The following is a 21,631-nucleotide window of genomic DNA, read 5'->3' as shown; positions in this document are numbered from 1 at the left end:
TTTTACACTTTCAGGCAGGAGAATGGGCCCATGGTAATTCTTTCTCTACAAGATAGGGCTACCTCAGGAGCTAAAGCCGCAATCTTGATTCTATCTGGCATATTTCTCAAAATAAAAGAAATTTGTATTAGTCCAATCTAAGCTGAGGTATCTGGGTTTCCATACGTGATTTTTCCTTTGTGGCTTCTTTTGAGGCTCTACAGTGGCTTAATTTCCCCTGGCTATGTAAGTGTCAGTCCTCTGGAGGCCAGGAGAGTGCACTATTGCCCTCTGTTTCGGCTGAGTCACAATGAGTATTAAAGCCAGGATCTCAAGGGCATGTTTGATGTTCATGTTTTCAGCAATGAAGAACACTTCTCTTCCTACCAAACTCTGTGTGCATGTCTATCAAAAACATATATTTTGAGTCATGTATTTTTACCTTCTTTCATTTAGACAGCCTGAGACCTATGGTCAGAGCCATTAGCTGAGCTTTTTGGGCTGAAATTTCAGGTTGTAATACGTCAGTTGTCAACATCTGTTGTCCAGTGACTATGGCATCCAGTTATCCACTAACTATCACCCATGAAGCTGCTCCCATTTGTGAATGGGTCCCAATCTGGCTCTACTATAAGCTTATCAGATAAATCCAACCTGCTAGAGTAAATGGTGTTCAGTATCTCCAGACAGTTGTGCTCTACTGACTCACTTTCATTTGCTGGCAACAGAGTGGCTGGGTTTAGAGTGGACAAAGCCTTCATCTAGTAGGATGGCCTGCTACCTCCATATTCTCCCAATAGTTATCCAGTAACCACCATCCTCTTCAAATAGGACCAGTACTTGGTGGGGGATAAACGATACCGGGCTACCCTGAAGGAAACTCAGCCTTCAATAGCAAGTCACAAGGGGCAGCTACTGTTTGAAAGCAAAGCAGGGAAGCCATCATTTTTTCTGTGTGGTCCACTACTTTGGCAGGAAGTCCACTGGCTGCAGTATGTCTCCAGGTTCCTGTAAAATACTCCCAGGGCTATACCTTACTTCTCAAGTACACACAGTTTGAATTTACTTTTTTAAAATCAGGCAGATTTGGGTCAGGGACTATCAAGAGGCTTTGTTTTAACTTCTAGAATGCATTTTCCACTTTGGGGTCTAAGTCAAAGGCCTGTCTCATTTCCTGCAAAGGCCTTATACAGGGATTTTGCTATTAGTCCAAAATGTGGAATCAAAATACAGCGGTATCCTGACATTCCCAGAATCCACACAACTATTTCCAGCCTCTGGGTTCCCTAAGGCTCAAAACATCCTGTTTCTGATCTGACATTATACTTGAGGTCTCTTGGATAATCTGAAATCCCAGATATGGAACTGTTGCTTATAAATTTGGGCCTTCTCTGGGGAATTCTTATACCCACACGAGGCCAGGTCATTCAAAGGAAGTATCCATAATCTGAGCCAGCTATAAGCAAGTCACCTACACTTTGCAGAAGAACCCCACAATCCAACTACAGCTCTCCCAAGTCCTTCACTAGGCTTTGATTAACCAGAGTAGGGGAGTTTTTAAATCCCTTTGCCAAAACAGGCCAACAATACAGGGAGGTTATTGTAGTCCTGTCATTCAAAAGCAAAGAGTAACAGGAAACCCCTTTCCAGTGGGATGCATCTCTTAAGTCCAATGCTGTAAACTAGCCATAATTACCTGACACTGTAGACCGGAGGATGTAGGAGAACAGGCAAAGATAATCCATATTTTAAAAATCTGTCTAGAAGAGGCTGAATCTGTTAATATTTCCTCCTAAAGACACATTGCTTTTTCTGAGAAAAAGCTATTCCTTCCTTCATTAAAATATTGGGAGGGGTAGTGCCAACTACGCAGCTCATATGACCATACTCATTTCCCCCCCTGAAAACCTCTAGCAAAGTGAGCCCAGTTTTCTTTTTCTGGTTGACAAATAAATCCAGTGGTATTTGCAATTGAAATCTTTGCTTCTCAGGTGAAAAGCTTACATGAACATTTAAAACATACAGCAAGTTTTAACACAAAAGAGGGATCGGATAATATCAATCTCTTTCTCCCTTTCTCCCTCTCTACGTCTTTCCCCACCTCCCCCCAGTACTAGGGATTGAACCCAGGTGCATTCTACTTCTGAATTATACCCTCAGCCCTTTTCTGATTTTTGTTTTGAAACTGGGTCTTGCTGGCTTGCTGAGAGTCTCTGAGGTTGTCCTTGAACCTACAATCCTCCTGTTGCAGCCTCCCAACTACTGAGATTACAAGCATGTACCACCTTGCTTGGCTTTCATAGCACTGTTTTCTAGGACCTCAAATTGCCATCCCGCCAAGATCTCAAGGCCTTTGCAACAGTGAGTGAAGTAACCAGGTAGCAAATCTCACTGCTTGGATATAAGTATTGGTCCCACCTCCCTGAGTCCCAAACATTGCTATTTCAGCAGTCACAGCTACTTGCTGTCTTCACTCTGTGCACAGCGCCACCCCCTGGTCTGGGGGAGCAGATCCCAGATGTATGTAGCGAGGCCTCTGTTTCCAAGCTTTCTGCTAGTTCTTCAGAAGCTGGTAGAGCGTTTTCCCCAGACCACTGAGAAATGACTCCAATTTCCCTCTCATAATTTTAATTTTATCATAGTTTGTATTCATTCATACTGACCAGAGGTTTACATACTTATTCAAATGTACAATTCCTCGCTTTCTCAGAACTTTTAAACTCAATATCAGGAGGCAGAGATAACTACATATGTTCTATTCCCCGTGACATAGTTTTAGACAGCTTCCTAAGTTAACATGTGACGCCTTTTTATTTGATTTCCAATCAATTAAGCTAAGCTTCTATAGCTATTTGTGACACTTGAAATACAACTTTTGTGTTCAGCCACAAGGGGAAATGTTGACTGGCTAGACTGAAGTAGTAAGACTGTGCTGTGTTCTAGGAGACCCCACTGACCTTTTGTAGTCTGGAGGACCCTGAAACATAGAACTCCTATCTCTGGTCCACTTTACCCTTTGCACAGAAGTCAGCAACCTGAATGCAGGGAGACTGGGGCAGAAATGTATAAGGAGGTGCTGGAAGTTCATATAGACAGAGAAGAGGAAAGAGAGTATTAGAGGTCATTGTTTCTGAACTCTCTTCATTTCTTCTCCTCTGCCCAGCATTTGTTGTGGTGAGCCGCCATTGAAAGATGGCGCCGGCTTCCTGCCTCTGAGCTTGATTAGGCACATGGCTGTGCAGGAAGCAACTCCATATTTGGAGGCTAGGGTTGCGTAACACATGACGTGGTGGTGACCTGACGAGCGTGAGCCAGTGAGTGAGTGAGATGTGGCAAGAAGTGATTGGGGGAGTTAATGTTTATAATGCCCTGCGCGAGGCAGATCTTCGCCATTCCGCCATTACGAGTATCCTGAATAAACGGCTTGCAAGAAGAGCTTCGTGTCGTGTCTTAATCGCTGGTCGAGGGACGCAACAATTTGTAATTGGAAAGAAGATTCAGGGTGCAAATAATCAGCTTATGTGGTTCTTCCGCTGCCGACAGCCCCTGGGTTCTACAACCAGTGGTGGTAAACCAGCACCTGGTGCCTGGGAAAAGATGAGTCCCTTGTACTGTCTTAAAGATAATGGTACAGTTGAGTTCAGGGTAGAAAGGAGGAGGGAGGTTGTGTAAGTGGAAAAGTCTGTAATGGTTCCAGCATGGTTTTCTCCCCTTTCTTGGACCTTCACAGTAGATCAGTAATGAATTAGGAAAATAAGGAGAGTATTCTTATCTACAGATTTATAATACAATAAGACCTTAGCTGTGAAAATCATACACAGAAAATATGCATGCTGCTCTACAAGGCCCTTGTCTAATAGCTGTCTGTCATTGTTCACAAGAGCGCAATGGTATCAGCCTGTAATCTCAGTCCTTGGGAGGATGAGATAGGAGGATCACAGGTTCAAGACTAGCCTCAGTAAGTTAGCAAGACTTTCATTATCTTTTCAATATCCTATTTTAAGATAAAAACAAAAAGAAATAATGTGTAGCTTAGAGGTAGAATGCCCTAGATTCAGTCCCCAACCCCCAGTACAAAAAAACAAACAAAACAAGAGTCATCACTCAATATTTGATTATCGTGTTGTAAGGCCTGAATCCTCATCTGCCACTCTGACATCTCTGAATTTCCCACAGCCCTGAAGGCCCAGCTGTGTAGTCCCTGTTCTCATCAGATGTGAGCATCCCTTTGCTACCAAGCAGAAAAGACTCCTTATGCAGCTATGGACCAGGCTGACTTTACTTCACACGGTCCTCAACACCCAGCCTACCAAAATTACTCAAACCAGCCTGTAACTGCCAATCAAGGAAGAAATCTTGAGATGGAACCAGGAAACGAGAAAGGGAAAATGCTCTGGAGATTCTGGGAGACCAAAGACAAACGGATAGAGACCTCTAGTAAATAAGATGGAGTAAGATCTGGGATGTTTCTGTAGGCTATGGCAGTTAGAAGGTGCTTGGTCCCTTTATCAGGGGCAGTCTCTGAGAAGATTGTAGAAGCCAAACTGCAGTGAAGAGTAAATCAACTGTGTGAAAAAGACCATAGTCAATGCACATGTGTCTTTATGTCTAAACCTATATCTCTGATTGAACAGAATGATGAAAAATAGCAGAATGGTATTCCAAGATATCAAAAGCAAAGAAAGAGATTTTTTTTTAATATGGGAGACACTGAGCATATTTGTGATTAAAAGATTCCAGAGAAATATGGAGATGAAGATACAAGAGTGAAGGTAACCGGCGGAGCCTTGTCCTGGGAAGGAGGACATCAGCCCTCATCACCAAAGCATAGGTGTAGAGATGCGGTAGGTCCAGGAAAGGGCACAGCTGGCTTCACCACCACAGGACTGGAGAGGAAGCCTAGAGGGCAGTGTGTTTCAGATTAAGGTCTTCCTCTCAGCCCTGCCTTCTTCGAAACCCTGAGATTTAATTTTATGTGCCTTTATCCCATTCATATTCTGCCAAAGGTAGGTCAGGGCTGAGGCTCCTCTAGAATATTCTAGATGCCGTTTGAGAAGTAGAGGTGCGATACGATATAAACTCAAGTGGAAATGAGAAGGATTTTTTCTTCAAACTGTTTTCTTTTTGCTGTAAATCTCAGTGTGCTTGTGTCTGTGATTCTTAGTTACTCCTTTTTTGTTTTCTGATGGTACTAAATATTGAACCTAGAGGCCTTCTACTTCTGATTTACACCCCTACTTTAAAAAAAAAAAATTTGAAACAGGGCCAAAGTTGCTAAGACTGGCTTGAAACCCTGTAATTCTCTAGTCTCAGCCTCCCAAGTAGTGGGGTTACAGGTACGTGCTACCATACCTGGTTTTCTTTGCTTCTTTTTCCAGTTCCTTCCTAGAAACAAAGCCACATGGCCTTTGAATTTCTGAATGTTTGCTTTTGAACTGTACCTCGGCTCTTTGAATCTTCACAGGCCCAGAGAAACCTGTTTTATAATGAGCAGTATTGAGCGTAGCAGCCTTACACCCTTGCTCTCAGCAAAGTCCTGCAAGGGATGCTGCCAAATGGTATCTCAGCACTTTTAAAAGCAATCTAGCCCTTGAAATAACAAAACTGTTATACTTTGCAATACGTGGCATAGGAGCATTGATATCTTTTGCTTATTATGTTATATGAGTCCTTTAAAGAGGAAATTAAAATTAACTGCATACTTGATTTTTTTTTTTTTTTCTTTTTGAGAAGGCTACTGTCACCAAAGGGCTGACCTTTGCTGTGAGGTTATGTGTCTGTCAGTAAAATAATCAGCAAATGCTCTTGGGAAAAAAAATGCAATTGACTCCTTTTCAGATAAAGATGCATCTTATCCATAAATAAGAAATTTACTGCTTTTGAGTCTGAAGAGACCATTTTCAGAACAACTGTTTAATATTTTCCATTATATATGATTCCATTTTTTCCTCCAAAAGATGTTAAAACTCACATGACATAATAAAAAGTCTAAAAAAGTATATTTCTATAATATATAGAAATATCTTCTATATATTCTATACAGCCTTCATAAATATCTTCCAAAAAGAAGAGATTTGGTGGGCTTCGAACTGTTATTTTTTTTAAAGTACAACATTTAAAATGATTGTTTGAAAAACACAACAACTATTTTCAAGAGGACAGAATTTTACCTCGAGTTCAGCAAGAAATCTTTTATTAGTATATAAGTTGAAAAATCAAGTGTCCGGATTTTCTAAAGACAACCAAAGTTGCCTTTATCCTACTTAAATCAATTCATTTCTCGAGAAACCTTTTACCCATGATGGCTATCACCCCAAGTTTCAAAATAGGTCAAACTTAAGAGTCTGCAAATAACTGTATTTCAAAACAGTAAACTAATACAACCACCACACGTGTATTTAATCACATTCCTCTTTTTAAATTTTTAAATAATTGTTGCGGTGCAGATATATGTATTTCTAATAAACGCATCCCTTTAAATTTCTGCTTATGTGTTTTATAGAGTTGTTACTACATTGGTATTTAGCACATCATCACAGTTAAACTCATGAAGAATTTCACGGGAATGCTTGTCAGATACTATGTTGAGGAATTTCTTGGCCTAAACGGCTTGGAATCTGCTGACTTTAGCAAATTCAACTAAAGTTAACTTAGTTTTTAAGGTTAAGTCCCAGCTTTGAAACTGCTTTTGTGTTACACGCACCCAACACCAACACTATGCTTCAGAAAAACGCACCGGTGATGCTCTGTTGGGGAAGCCTTCCACTACCAGGCTGCCAGGAGCAGGCACCAGCTTCCCTGCGAGGACCAGGCTCCTCCCAGCGACCAGCCTGGGTATTGGGAGTCAGAGATCACTGGGGCAGGGCGCTCAGACTGAGTCATCCGCCCAGAAGCCTTTGCCCTTTATCAGGGAGGACGTGAAGCGCCCACAAACCAGGGCAGCACAAGCAACAGCCTCAGCCGCATCCGAAATCTTCCAGGTACGGAGCTGCGGAGGTCCTCCGGCTCGGGGGCAGGTAACTCTGCCCTAAAGCCTGGGGCAGCGTGGGAGTGAGCTGGGGGCGGGAAGGAGGCGGAGGAAGAGGAGCTGGAGCTGGCAGCAAAGAGACCGGAGGTAAACGGGAGGGAGGGCTCTGGGCTCAGGGACCCACAGCTCCTGCTCGGCTTCAGCAAAGGTGCAGGGCTGGGGGCGCGGATGCCACGGCGCAGGGTGCAGAGCAGCCCAGGGTCGGAACCTCTCTTCCGGATCGGGGCTGCTGGTCCCTCACCCTTGGTGCTGCCACGGCTGCTCTGCAACTTGCCAGCAGAGGGAGGGGCGGGTAGACGGAGTCACGGGATTGGGATGCACGAGGCGGATGGGCGGGATCTTTGCAGAGGCGGAGAGGGAGGAGCTGCTGGCGGAAAAGGAAGACTGGGGCGAGGCTGCTGTTTGGCTTGGAATTCAGAGGAGCCTTGGGTCTCCCTAATATGCGGAAGCCAGGGAGAAAATGGGTCATAGGAGGAACTCTAGACGAAGAAGGAGATACCGTAGATGAGCAAATAAGGCGACCTGAGGGGATAGGAAGGGGAAGAGGGAAATTCTCTAATGTACATGATGTACATTCACAAACATATCAATCACTGACCCAAACGTGAGAAGGAGGGAGGGAGGAGAAAACAGGGTGGGAATTGAGAAAGGGCTAATTGGGTGATGTGTGCAATGCTGCCTCTACCTCTTGTACTCCATTAAGATGTGCTATGCACCAATAGAAAAATCTAAAAAAAAAAATTGGAGCCTAGGGCAGTTCCAGGGAGGTTCCCGGTGGAGGCCGCCCCAGCTCAGCTCCTGTCCCCTCTGCGGTATTGACTGTACCTTTTCTTTTCCCTCCTATCCATGGCCCTCCCTTCCAGCCTCAGCCTTTCTACATCGCTTTCTCCCTCCCTCCCTCTGTCCCTCACTTCCTTACTCCTTTTGAACCCCGGGGAATTCTACATCTGAGCTCCTGTTGCAGGATCTCCAGTGAACAGGGCACAGAGGCAGATTAGGATGCTATGGTTTTATTCACCTGGTGAGACTCAGAGATCGAAGCTCCAGGTCTCAGTCCCTATCTCAGAAATTACAAGCTTTTTATACAATAACTGGCAATTCTTGGGAAGGGGGAGTGAGTGGAAAATTTTTCCTGGCGTAAGCAAATCACAGAAGCAGAACAGTGGTCATTCTATATGTCCTTCTAGGCTCTAATATTTAAGGGCATTACATGCTGGGGGGTAGCTGCCATGAAAAGTCCTAACTTCTTATCTTGGGAGGGGATCTGAGAAGGAGGATTTGTTCTCCTGGACCCTTGTTCTTTAGCCAAAAGTAGTTTCATACCTCAGTACACCCAGCTCTTTTTATTGTGAAACAGGGTTCCATCAGTCCCTGAATTGCTCAGTCTGGTCTCGAACCTGCGATCCTCCTGTGTCAGTCTCCCAAGTGCTGGCATTACAGGTACGCTATGTGCCACCATAGCTGGCTTTACATCTTTCATCTCTTCTTTTGTTTTGGTTTACCTTCAACCTGGGTGGGGGGATACTTTCTCACACCCACACCCCCACCCCAGCTGCAGTCATTCCTATAATTATTTTAATTAGTTCGTTACTTCCCAGGTACAACAACCCTTTAGGTCCCACCTTTCTCCTGCCCTGAGGGCTGCCCAGGCCCAGGCTCCTTGCCCAGGCCTGCTTCTCACCCTGCACTTCCTTCTGCCTGTGTGTATTTGAGACTGTCCCCTGGACCAGCAGACACACCCTCCCAGGTCTGCCAGTACCTCCCTGATTGCTGGGATACAATCTCTTTTATCTTCCTCTTACTATCTTTAATCTTGGAAATTCCTCAGAATTAGGTGGGTTTCTCTTTTTGTGCTTCCACTAAGCACACATACCAAGTAGAATTCATCCATCCATCCATCCATCCATCCATCCATCCATCCATCCATCCACAAAGAGTTAGAATCACTTGGAATCAGGATGCTGATGGTTTCCAGCTCATCTTACCTCCTACCACTATTTCCAAACAGGCCTTGGCTGTCTCTGACAGGTGCAGTTGGATGGTTTGCTCGGCACATCCCAAATGGAATGTCACCTTCCCCATTCCAAGCTGGTTCCTCATGTAAACGTCCTAGGGCTCATGACCCACCCTAAACATGAATGTAGCTGGAGCCTGGGATCATCATCATCCCTGTCTCCTCCTGCTCCTTCCTGCCTTTGGCAGCAGCCACGCTCCGGGCAAGTCCACCTCCCACTTCTACAGCAGCCGTTTCTATTGCATCAGTCACTGGTCCATGGTAGTGGTCTACTGGCAGGTTCCCACCCCATTCCACATCATATAGTGAGCCACATCGCCATTCTCAAACCACAACATACTCCTGTAAGACTTTTGCTTAACAAACATGTATGGCTTTTCTGACCCTAGCTCAAATTCAGACTCCTGAACCTGGATGGCATAAAAGGCCCTCTTTTCTCCCCCAACCCTCATTTTACAGAAAACCATTCAGACCTACCTCCGTGGGCTCCATACAAGTGTGTTCCTCCTGCCATGTTCTTCACACATGTACAGCACTTAGCCAAAAATCTCTCCTTGGCACACCTCCAGAATGCCTGTCCAACCTTTCAAAGCCAGATTCTCTGGAAAGTCTTCCCAGGCTCCTATAGAGAATTTGTTTCATTTGTGTATGGGGCAGAGAGTGGGGTGATGGGATTTTATAGAGCATGATGGCTTGAAACCATGCCTTTTGGAATGTGTCTCCCCTAGGATATGAGCCCCTGGTCAGGAATCATTATATTTATTTTCCATCATCTTCTCCCAGTGCTTGTAAGGGTGTGTGTTGGGGAGGGGCTTGCAGAGTTTACAGGGGCTCAAGGGTCCCGGGGAGAATGATGTCAGGTACTTAGCAGAGAAGGCTCGCTACTAAGGCTGTCACTTCTGTGAACCCTATGGACAGTATTGAATTGTCCTCATCCTCATTTGTTGAGCTTTGAGTAGAAAAGCAGCTGAATGCCAGTTTTATTTTATTGGCTGGAAATCAAGACTCTTCATTACCGTGTTTTTGTGACAGTCCAGTTGTGGCTTTTCCACCTCATGGTATTGCTTTTCATTCTGTTGAAGTTAATTCCTTTTTACGTGGCAAGACTCATTTTGTTTCAGTTTCCAACCTTTTCAAAAGCTTTCGTGTACAAATGAAACGGGAGCCCTAGGAAAACAACTGGAAAGGTCTGATGGCTGGCTCCTGCACTTGCCTGATGTTGGCGGGGGGCCCCAGAGGGGTGCATGTGCGTGTGCGGTCACTAAGGAATGGACATAAAGGGGAGGAAGTTCTGTGCTGCTGACCAGCATCTGGATGTTAAAAAGGAATGGGAGTGAGGAAGTGAGATGCGGACAAGGAAAGATGGAAGAAACCAGGAGTGGGCATTTGAGTTAAGAGACCAGGTGCGGTGGTGCACACCTGTGATCCCAGTACTTGGGAGGCTGAGACAGAACGATTGCAGGTTTGAGACCAACCTCAGCAATGTGGTAAGGCCCTCAACAACTTAGTGAGACCTTGTTTCAAAATAAAAATAAGGCTAGAGGTGTATCTTGGAGGTACAACATCCCTGCATCCTGTTCCTACTACCCTCTCCAAAAAAAGAACAATTAAAGTGTAAAACTGAGATTGATGAAATGGTTAAGTCCATTCCCTTGGCCTATTTGGATGGACACACACACACACACACACACACACACACACACACACACACTCACACTCACACACTCAAAATTATCAACCCAAGTTTATGACTGCCTCACCTTGAGTCCAAAGCTCTTATGCTAAAGCAGGATCATATTCAAATGTTTTTGTGTCCCTATCATATCTGGCTTGCCTAATTCTCTACCTTGCTTGGGATTCTTGTGGTGCCCTCTTCTGGTGGGCCCAGTGTTATGAAGTTGGAATACTGGGTCCTGGCTCCTTGATTCTGTGTGGAGGGTGAGGCTAACTTGTGAGTATCAAGTATAGGGTGAGGATGTGTGAACCTTAGGTGACTTGGAGCAGCTGCACCCTACTCTGCTAGGGCCTTGCTCACGGCAGGAAGTATCACATTTGCGAAGGCCTTTCAGGTGAGATACAGCCACAGAGTCCAGGGACTGGGAGTGGGTATCTTTGGCATCCACTAGTGGCCATGTGGCCACAGGAGGGCTTGATTGACGTGCCTCTGTGTTATGCATTTGGTCCATATCTTCCCAGATGGATGATCTCTGTGAAGCAAATGGCACTTTTGCCATCAGCTTGTTGAAAATGTTGGGTGAAGGGGACAACTCACGAAACATATTCTTCTGCCCCCTGAGCATCTCCTCTGCCCTGGCCATGGTCTTACTGGGAGCAAAAGGAAACACTGCAGCCCAGATGTCCCAGGTAGGTATGCCTGCAGGAGAAAAAGGAACAGTGGCAGATTGTTTTTGCTTCTATAGAGCTGGGCATTTTTACCCGTGTTTCGTTGGTGGGAGCCAGTGTGTCCAGCAGGTGAGAGGAGGAGACCTTAGTGAGGCCCACACGGCGACACATGGGTAGAAAGGTGAAGTGTGTAGGGTGGGATAATCTTCTCTAATAGTTAGGAGAGAAATCAACTCCGTAAGTTATTTTCTCTAGATAGTCATCAAATATTCTGGTGAAATCACATCTTGGCTAAATAAGGTAAACTGAATTGTGTCCCACCCAACGGCAAAAAGTTCCAACTTTGCTAATATTTTAAACTTTTGCTAACATTATGTTTTAAATAGAAGTGCAGCTGTGTAAATGAACATTTTGTTAAATGGGTTATTTTGGTGTATGATTATGCATAAGTAGAAGAAAAATTATAGCACAAATATGGACTTAGATCTTTTGAAGTTATTTAGAGGGAATGCACGATCTGACTATTCCTCAGTACTGTGTGTACCCGTGTCTACAATTGGGATAGTGGGTAATAGTTCAGGGACATTTCTTCAACCATCTGGTAAAAGAATCCCAGAAAACCGCTTCATGGACATCCGTTTGCTCCTTGGGCCAGGGGTGTTGGGTGATATGCTGTGCACCCAGAGACCCCAATGGAGAACCCACTGGGGTCGAGGATTTGAATTGGCGATGATTGAAAACACAGGAGAAATCTTGATTCCCACTAAATACAAATTTTACCTGAAGAACTGTAAAATTGCAGATGAAACATTTTTTATTTATTTATTTATTTATTTATTTTATTCCATGTGTTGAATTAGATTAACCTTGGCTACCTATTTTTTTTCCTCTTCTACCTCTTCTTAGGTTATTGTATTCTCCTTTTCTGGCATGAATAATTCTGCTAGACCAGTGGTTCTGACCCCGGTGGGCATTTTGCCTCCCTAGGAACACTTAGTAAGGTCTGGAGGGTTTTAGTTCTCACAGCAGAAAGATACTGCTGCCCTCTAGTGGGCAGCAGCCAGAAATATTGCAACACACCCTACCAAGGCCTGGACAGCATCCATTACTAAGAGTTATCAGACCCCAACAGTCTCAGTGCCAAGGCTGAAAACATCTGAGCATGACGATTAAACCAAACTCTTTCCAGATAGAAATGTGTAACTTTCAGTTGAGAGGTTTTTTTTTTTAACAGCTCTTCAGATGATATAATGACCCTGTTAAAAGTAGGTGTGGCTTTCTATTCCCAGGCACTTTGTTTGAATAGAGATGGAGATGTTCACGAAGGATTCCAGTCACTTCTTGCCAAAGTTAACAAGAGTGACACGCAGTACGTGCTCAGATCTGCCAACAGACTCTTTGGAGAGAAAACATGTGATTTCCTTTCAGTAAGTAAAATTGTCATATATTGTTGAAAACAAGTTGGGAATAAGAAACAACAGAAGAGTAGGGAATTAAGTATACATGTATTGTTGTGAAAATGTGCTTAGAATTATACCCCTGCTGTTATGATTTTGAACTATATTTTTGCTTCTGACATATGTCCTCTTGAAATTGTTTCCTGAAGACAATTCAGTATTTCCATCCTCCTGCCCCTAGACCTCTTTTCTCTTTGATTCCCTATCTCTGAGTGAGCAGATCATGCGATGAGTTGTACAAAGCTCGTTCCCAGTCCCACCGCTGCTCATTGAGCTGGTTCTTGCTGCTATAGCCTTTCAAGGCCTCTTGAATTTGTTCCTTCTTCTAAACCACCCCTGGCAAAGTTTGTGTCCAGACTCTCTGTATCTTCCAGTTCCCGCCACATGCTCCTGACTGATCTTTCTAAGTCTTGCCTGGACTTTTTGTTTTCCTCATAAATTTACACCATTAATAGTCTTTCTAAGATTAAAATCTGCTCCCACTTCAGCATATAATTCCACAGTTACCTAGTCTACTCAGAGCCTACCACACTGTGGTAAGTGAAGCCCAGAAATTATGCCCTATAATATGCAAGGTGATGCTATCTTGGATTAATGGCATAATCCACAGAGTGTGGTTCTCTTATTGTCTGGGAGCTCCGAGGATTCTCATTAAGATTCAGATGCCGCCCTGTCTTGGCTGCTGCTGGGGACTGTCCCACGGAAGTTGTCTGCCCTGGGCTCACCTATCACTGGAGGTATTTCTGGATCCCAGGAGCCTCCTGGTGAATCAGTGCTCATTACTGAACATTAGCATGATCTTTGAATACTGGGGACACAGGGAGCCAAACCACCTTTCTTAGTTGCTTGGCTCCTGAAATATTTGAGAACAGAGAATGAGCAGAGGACCGGAGCTTGCCAGGCATATTATATCTGAAAATAGATATTTGTGGGTTGAGTGACTGTCATTGAATACAAACCTTTACTGATTTGACACCAGCTTACATTTCAGGTTCCCTGATACACAGGAACACACAGACTCACATGCAAACATGCAAATATTTATATGTTATACTTGTCTGTACATACTCGTGTGCACACTCATGCAATCACATGGAAACATGCACACACTCCCTTGCACACACGCTGTGATCCTATCACACTCCTCTCAGAGGACTTCCTTTGCTCTATATTCTCCCAGCCAACCATCATGTTCCAGATATAAAATGCTGCTTCCTTGTTTGTCCTCCTACAGACCTGGTTTCTTGACAATTTACTTTCACCAGGGAGCCTTTCAGTTACTCCACACAAATGTTTCAGACACTGTGGTTGGTGCTGCTAATATAAAAAGAAGTAAAAGAGTGATCGACTGCCTAGTTGGGGTGATGAAGTCAAAGTCAGTGCAGAGTATCTGACAGACATTCCTGGGCTGTTTTGTGCTGGATGGGGAGAGTCATGGCATTTTTTGAGCGTCCCTCTGTGTAGATTATCTCTCACCAGACTGTGGGCCACCTCCTCAGACATCCTGACTATACCCGGTATCAGGCAGGTGGTCAATACACTGAAGGCAACTGTATGCATGGTTCTTAGAGCGCATCATAGCCTCTGCAAGAATTTAGGACCGAAACATGTTAGGAGGGAAATGTTGCTTTTGCAGCTGTGGGAAGCATTGCCGAGTCCAGTCAAGCCCAACATGGTGTGTTTGTAGACTTTCAAGGAATCCTGTCAGAAGTTCTATCAGGCAGAGCTGGAGGAGCTATCCTTTGCTGAAGACGCTGAAGAATGCAGGAAACATGTGAACGACTGGGTGGCAGAAAAGACTGAAGGCAAGAGATTTTACTTTAAGTGGACTTGGGGTTACTAGGATAGAGGGGAATGCTGAAGTGGGCTGGGATGAGACTCCCCACCTTGCCAGGGCGACAGTGTGACCCAAATATGAGAGGACTCTTTGTATGTTTGCTGGGCTTTATGGACAGTAATGCAGTTTTATCAATTCTCTTGGGTTTATCAGGTCATGAAATAATAATTTAAAAATTTAACCTGTGGTGGTGCATGCTTGTAATCCCAGCATTTGGGAGGCTGAGACAGGAGGATCATGGTTCACAGACAGCCTCAGCTACTTAGTGAGGCCCTTTACAACTCAGTATGACCTTGTTTCAAAAAAAAAAAAATGGGGGCTGGAAGTATAGCTTGGAGGTAGAATGCCCCTGAGTTTCATACCCAGTACCTAAAAAAAAAAAAAATTAACCTAATGTTAGAATCTCAGTCCCTCTCCTCTCTATTGTGCTATAAAATCACCGGTAAATGCTACCTTTTAGGGGCGCTGTTTATCTTCTGTGGAGATCCTTACCAGGATCTAATTCAGAAGGGCTTTAGTTGGGTTACAGTGTAGACAGAACATCAGTTTCTGTTGTCATGTTACTTCCCGGTGGTGATCTGAGAAGTTCATTGGCTTCATCTCAGCCCTCTCCCTCCTCCTTAATAGTGGCGACACTTGTTTTCCTTCTGCATTTGCCCTGGGTTCTGGAGCTGCCACTAATATAGAACCTGCAGGCTCTGTCTATACCACATTCCATTCCATGAGAAATATTTCTTTTAGTTCCTAACTTGAGCTATAGATAATACCTAAATACTTAACAAATTTAGATACTTGTAAAATATGGGGCAGTTGAGTCACATAATTTTTCGGGTGCCACCCCGACACTCAGTGTTTCACCCATTCAGTCTCTTTGGCACACCCACTGTGTGCCTGCCCTGTAATAGCAATGACATTGGTCATGCTGAAAGCCAGTGTAGTCGTTAGCTTGGGGAGGGAAGAGCCTTTCATATTTTTCCCCTACCATCTGGCCAGTGGGCTCTCATTCTCCATTTGATCCAGCAGCACTATGTCAATTGAGAAGTTCTTCCTCATCAGACCTTCTGTTTCGCTCACTTCTCCATGGCTGCTCACACTTATCCATCCCTTAGGCTGACCACCCAGAATATTAGACCTTGTCTTTCTCTCTCATTGGACAACTCAACTTGGATCCCTGCATTTTATCCTAATTCCTCTATCCCGTTCTACATCCTCCCACTTGCAAGTCTGTGTTCCCCATTCTTTGGGGGCCTTTCCTAATCTACTGAGACTTAAGATGGTCACAAAACAGCAATTATCAGCCAGGGTGGTTTTACCACCTAGGTGGCATTTGGCAATGGTTGAAGACATCTTTTGGTTGAGTAAAATACTCCTAGTTAAATATCTCAGGATGCTTAGGACAAAGAATTATCCACCTTAATCTGCCAGTGATGGTGCTATTGAGATATTATAGGTGCTAGAGCCAAGAATCCATAATCAGAATAAAAACTATTGGGTTCTTTTTTCAGCTCAGCCACTTAACATCTCTATGAATTTGGCCAAAGATAGGGAAAATGTTCTACTCCTGAATCTCAACCTCTGTAAACTGAGAGAGAAGCCAAAGTTACCTTACCTACTGAATGATTGTTGTTTAAATACAAATGAGATGCTATGTGTGAAAAACCCGGCTGGCTTTAAGCAAGGGAATTGAAAAAGAATGCTATTTTCCCTCCAATGGCTTTAAACTTCTCTCCTGTTCTTTACAGATAAGATTCCAGAGGTGCTGGACCCTGGGGCAGTGGGCCCACACACTAAGCTGGTCCTTGTGAATGCCATGTATTTCAAAGGAAAGTGGAATGAGCAGTTTGACAGAAAGTATACAAGGGGAATGCCCTTTAAGACTAACAAGGTAGGAAAATGTTTTTTGATGCACTGCTCCTTTCTTAAATTAATAATCTGAGAAATTATAAATATATGTTTTTTACACTGTTTTGATTCTTAATCTATTTCTGAATGAATTAAATATACTCTGCATATTTATAATTGGAGGGAAAAGAAGAGAATTAAAAATAGTATTGATAGTTGTGTGTTTTCATCCTTACTCAAGTCCATCTCTGATCAGATGGTTTGGGTTGGAGGAAAACTTCTAAGCTTTGAGATCATGTTGGTTTTGTGCTATCACTGATTATATTTACTTAGATGTCAGTGGCTGCAGTATTGGTGGTAGCTGTGTGTATTTATTGCCTTAGAATCCAAGGCTATACAATTCTCAACAACAGCAACAAAAATGCTAGCAGATATTAAGACTAACTTTAAAAGCAATTTTTGGCATTTCCTTATAAATATGATAATGACTGGGGTCAAATGTTGTTAGCTTGGTATTTGACTTCCATCAACCGGATAATAGCATATTGCACAAAGAAATGAAAGTTAAAAATATACTCGATGCAAGTGTTGAAAGTCTGAACTTATACATCCTGTCAAGGTCCCTTCCCCAAGAAAATCAGTCATAAAATAAACTACAGAATCGGGTAACTTATTAGTTAATGATCTTCTTAATTTATATAAGAAATGTTTAAATATAATGTCCGTGGGAGTACATTTTGAATTTTCTCAAAAGAGCAAACAGTTTCTTTCCAAAACACGTTCATCAAACTATTCTCTCATCCAGTAACATTCTGTGTGGGAGAAAAATAGCATATTCTCAGTAAGAACATATACAAAAAGAGACTTCACATCTAATAGCATAAATGCAAGGATAATTGTCTTATCCTTGTCTAGGTGTTCTGGAAGTCAGATATATCTTATTTTTAGTAAGCCATGCTCATTTTTAAGTTTCTAATTTTAATCTTGTATTTTTATTAGGAGAAAAAAACAGTGCAGATGATGTTCAAGAAAGCTAAATTTAAAATGGGTCATGTGGACGAGGTGCACATGCAGGTCTTGGAGCTGCCCTACGCGGAGAAGGAGCTGAGCATGTTCATCCTGCTTCCCGATGACAACACTGACCTTGCTGTGGTGAGCTCTGGGCAGGGAGCCCGTGTCTCTACATTCCAACTGAGCTCATTTTTTGGGTGGTACTGGGGTTCCTCAAAACCCTTCTACCTCTGGGCTACACTCCCAGACTTATTTTTTTATATTTTTAAATTTGGAAACAGGGTCTCTTAAGCCAGCAAGGCTGGCTTCGAACCTGCGTGATCCTCCTGTCTCCACCTCACAAGGGCAGGTATTACAAGCGTGCGCCACCACACACGATGCGTGCGCTCATTTCTTTAGGTCCATCCATCAGATGGTAATTGAGGAGCTCGCAATTACAGTGTGCCGGATGTGAATACCATCGGACTTTCTTTTAGTGAACACGTATATGCATTTCTTTTAAGTATATATCTAGGGATGGACAAAGTTGTGATGAACCCAAGAAGAAAGAATTCTGAAACTGTAACAGCAACCTTTATTTTGAAGGGAGCAGCTAGCTGAAGGCCCAGCAATTATTGGCTAAAAGTTTTGGAAGAAGGGTAGGGGTGGACCTGAGCAATTTCTCAAGTGTTAGTGTTTCTATGAGCCTCCTGAGGGTCTTGTTAAAATGCAGATTTTGATTCAGTGGAATAGCACTTGAGATTATGCATTTCTAGCACGATCTGAGGCAAAGCAGACGTTGATGATCCGTGGGCTGCATGTTGAGTAGCAAGGATCTAAAGTACGAGTGGGGGATTATACTAGACAGGAAAAGAGATCTTCTCTTGATAGGAAAGGAACAGAGTCTAAGAAAGGAAAAAGTACATTTGTAAGGTAGGAAGTGCTGGGCCAACTCTGTGCTGGTAAACTGGCTCCATGAGAGGTGGATGGCCCTCGTTTTCAAAGTCAGCTCATACCCATGGTGTAAATATTTCCACCGTGGCTGACTTAAGGCTCCTAAGTGTTTAACAATTGATGCAAAACAACAACTGCACTCCAGTGAACAGGAACTTGAGGGTGGGGCTACTTGATTGGCTTGATTTCTCCATGAAAGCAGAAAGTATTGGCATAAGTCAAGAATAAGATTTGCCGTGGCTCTCTAAGAAGAAATGTACACAAATCTAGGTATAGCGCCAGGGTCAAAGCAACTGTCACTGGAGGGGAACCCTCACCTGGGTGCAAGTCAGTAAAGAGATGGGGAGATGCACGTAGAAGGCACTCTCCTCTTTTCCTCTTTATGGACAGATATGATCGGTGACGAGTCTTGGAGGATCTGGAGTTGATGCCACATACAGTGCAAACAAGGGTGTCAGAAACATCACTCCTACTGAATTCTCCGTTCCCCCCAAGAAAGCCACATCTCCTTTATGTTCAGATTCCAGTTTTTACCTTTTTAGTCCTGAACGAGTTGCCTCCTGATTCGACCCTAAGTAGCTCCCTAATGGATTCAGAATAAGGATTCTGAGCTGTGCTTTGACCTCATTTGGACAAACACTCTTTCCAACTTGCAATAATGTGTATTGTGTGGATATTCATACCACCAATCAGTATATTTTTCTTAACTGTCAGAAATGTGTTTTTAATACCTGAAATGAGCTTAAGTGCAGATTGTTCTTATTAAGAATTTCCATTTGTCTCTGGTCCTTTTTATCTCTTTTACTCTTATATCTATAAGGCAGGGAAAAGATGGGGATTTAGGGGAAATTGAAGGGGGAATTATAAAAAGAAAATATCTGTAGATTGTCTTGGATGAGAACTTACCATCTAATTCCATGTCATAGTGAGAACAGCAGTTAATGGGTGGTAAACACCAGACTACTGTCCTCTTGATGTTAAGATCTGACTTTTCGCCGTTCCAGGTGGAAGAAGCGCTTACCTATGAGAAGTTCAGAGCCTGGACAGATCCAGAAAACTTGAAAGAAAGCAAAGTTCAGGTTTTCCTCCCCAGGTTAAAGCTGGAGGAGAGCTATGACTTGGAGTCTTTCCTTCGAAGCTTGGGAATGACTGACGCTTTTGAGGAAAGCAAGGCCGACTTCTCTGGAATGTCAGCCAAGAAGAATGTGCCCGTGTCCAAGGTGGCCCACACGTGCTTTGTGGAGGTCAATGAGGAGGGCACAGAGGCGGCCGCAGCCACTGCCGTGGTCAGAAATACCCGGAGCGCCAGAATGGAACCAACGTTTTGTGCAGACCACCCTTTCCTCTTCTTCATCACGCACTGGGAAACCAATAGCATCTTATTCTGTGGCAGGTTCTCTTCCCCATGAAGAGGGACAGTGGCTGTGTGTGTGCCCTCTGTGCCTCCCCGCCTACTCAGCCTTAATTAAAACTACACATGGCCAGCTCGGTGTGGTGACTAAATTGTTTCCCAAAGTGGTTGTATCATCTAGCATTTGTAAAGGAGCATGTGGGAGTTTGGATTGCCCTGCATCCTCGCCAGCAGTTGGCGGTCAGTGCTGTTATGTTAGGTCTGTAGTGATGTCTCACCGTGGCTTGTGTTGGCGTTTTCCTAGTGATGAGTTGTGTTTAGCATTTTTTTCATGTGGTCACTGGCCATTCATCTATGTTCTTTGGTGAAATATCTTTTTAAGTATATTGACCAAAATTTTTAGCTTCTTGGGTTTTTTTCTTATTCTATTTTGAGAATTCTTCTGTTGTACATACCAAATGACCAGATATGTGCTTTGTAAACATTTTTCTCACAGCACGATATTCTGCCATTTCCATTATGAGGTTTATCATCAAACCAAATCAACCAAAACTAGCTGCCTATCAGCGAACTCCCTCCCATCATTCTTATTTTCATTGTTGTATTTATTTTTTCCTTTTTTTTTTTACAGTTATTACATTAGGATATTTAGAACAAAAGGGGGACAAACATAGTCTTTTCCTATTGTGACATTCCAGAAATTTGCTGCTTATGGATTGTCCACTTGTGCTGGTTTTTTTTTATTGCAGGAGTAAAGATTATAATAAGGAACAAATGAAAAGCACAACAATATAATTAAAAGCTGTCATAAGGATTATTATGAAAGAGTAACCTGGAAGACTTACATAGATTAGCAATGAGAGGACCACTTTGAGAAATCATCATTGAAGATATTCTAAATTTTGAATGACTATATATGTATATAGTATACATATACAATACTATATATATATATATATATATATATATATATATATATATATAGTGCTGGGGATGGAATCCAGGGACTTTCTACCTCCAGGCTACACTCCTAGACCTCCTTTTATATTTTATTTGGAAACAGGATTTCACTAAGTTGCTGAGAACCTCACTACGTAGGCTGTCTTTGAACCTGCACAATCCTCCTGTCTCAGCCTACCAAGTATTGAGATTACAAGCATGCGCTACCATGCCTGGCTATATTTTATATAACATATATATATTTGTATAGAATAAATGTATAAAATACATGTATAATATATATTTGTATGTGTGGGTGGTAATGTGAACTGAACCCAGGCTCATTCAACCTCTGAGCTACACCCCCATCTCTATTTTATTTTGAAACTGGGTTTCACTAAATTATCATGCACATGGCCTCAAAGCCACGATCCTCCAGTCTCAGGCTCCCGAGTACTGGGATTCCAGGTGTGCACCACAATGTCCAGTGAGTAAAGCTATCTTAATGGGAAAAGGCATCCTGGAAAAAAAGAACAACACATGTAAATATTTGACAGTGTAATATGCTTAGGAAGAAGAAAGGAGGAACAATTTGGGAGGAAAATTGGGAACCAGAGGGGCAGTGGAAAAGAAGAGGCTGAAAATGAAGGCTCAGTTGTATCACTGAAAGTTGTGATAAGCCATGAAAAAATATTTATATTTAATCATTAATGCTATTGACACATTTTAAAGGGTCTTAAATTCAGGAGAGAAATACCTAAATTTGCATTTTCTAAATGTAACTTGGACTGCTGTATGTTGAATAAAAAGTAAAAATAGAAACAAGAAACCTTGTGGGGAGGTATTTTGATAGTCTTGGTGAGAGATGAAGGTTGTTCATAAATGTTTTAAAAAAGTA

At 43.0% G+C, this 21,631-nt stretch overlaps 1 protein-coding gene across 1 annotated transcript; it reads left to right on the top strand.

The window, feature by feature from the left end:
• Positions 1–11,216: 11,216 nt before the first annotated feature.
• LOC308276028 (serpin B8-like) lies at positions 11,217–19,852 on the top strand (the record flags this gene model as incomplete). The annotated part of the gene is made up of 6 exons (XM_080714571.1): positions 11,217–11,384; positions 12,653–12,790; positions 14,508–14,625; positions 16,400–16,542; positions 17,499–17,651; positions 19,448–19,852. 6 exons carry the CDS (start codon positions 11,217–11,219, stop codon positions 19,850–19,852), a joined length of 1,125 nt encoding a protein of 374 aa, XP_080570697.1.
• Positions 19,853–21,631: the final 1,779 nt, after the last annotated feature.

The sequence above is a fragment of the Muscardinus avellanarius genome, assembly GCF_963383645.1.
Source record: "Muscardinus avellanarius genome assembly, chromosome: 17".
Classification (NCBI taxonomy): domain Eukaryota; kingdom Metazoa; phylum Chordata; class Mammalia; order Rodentia; family Gliridae; genus Muscardinus; species Muscardinus avellanarius.
This window is presented reverse-complemented; position numbering and strand designations above follow the sequence as displayed.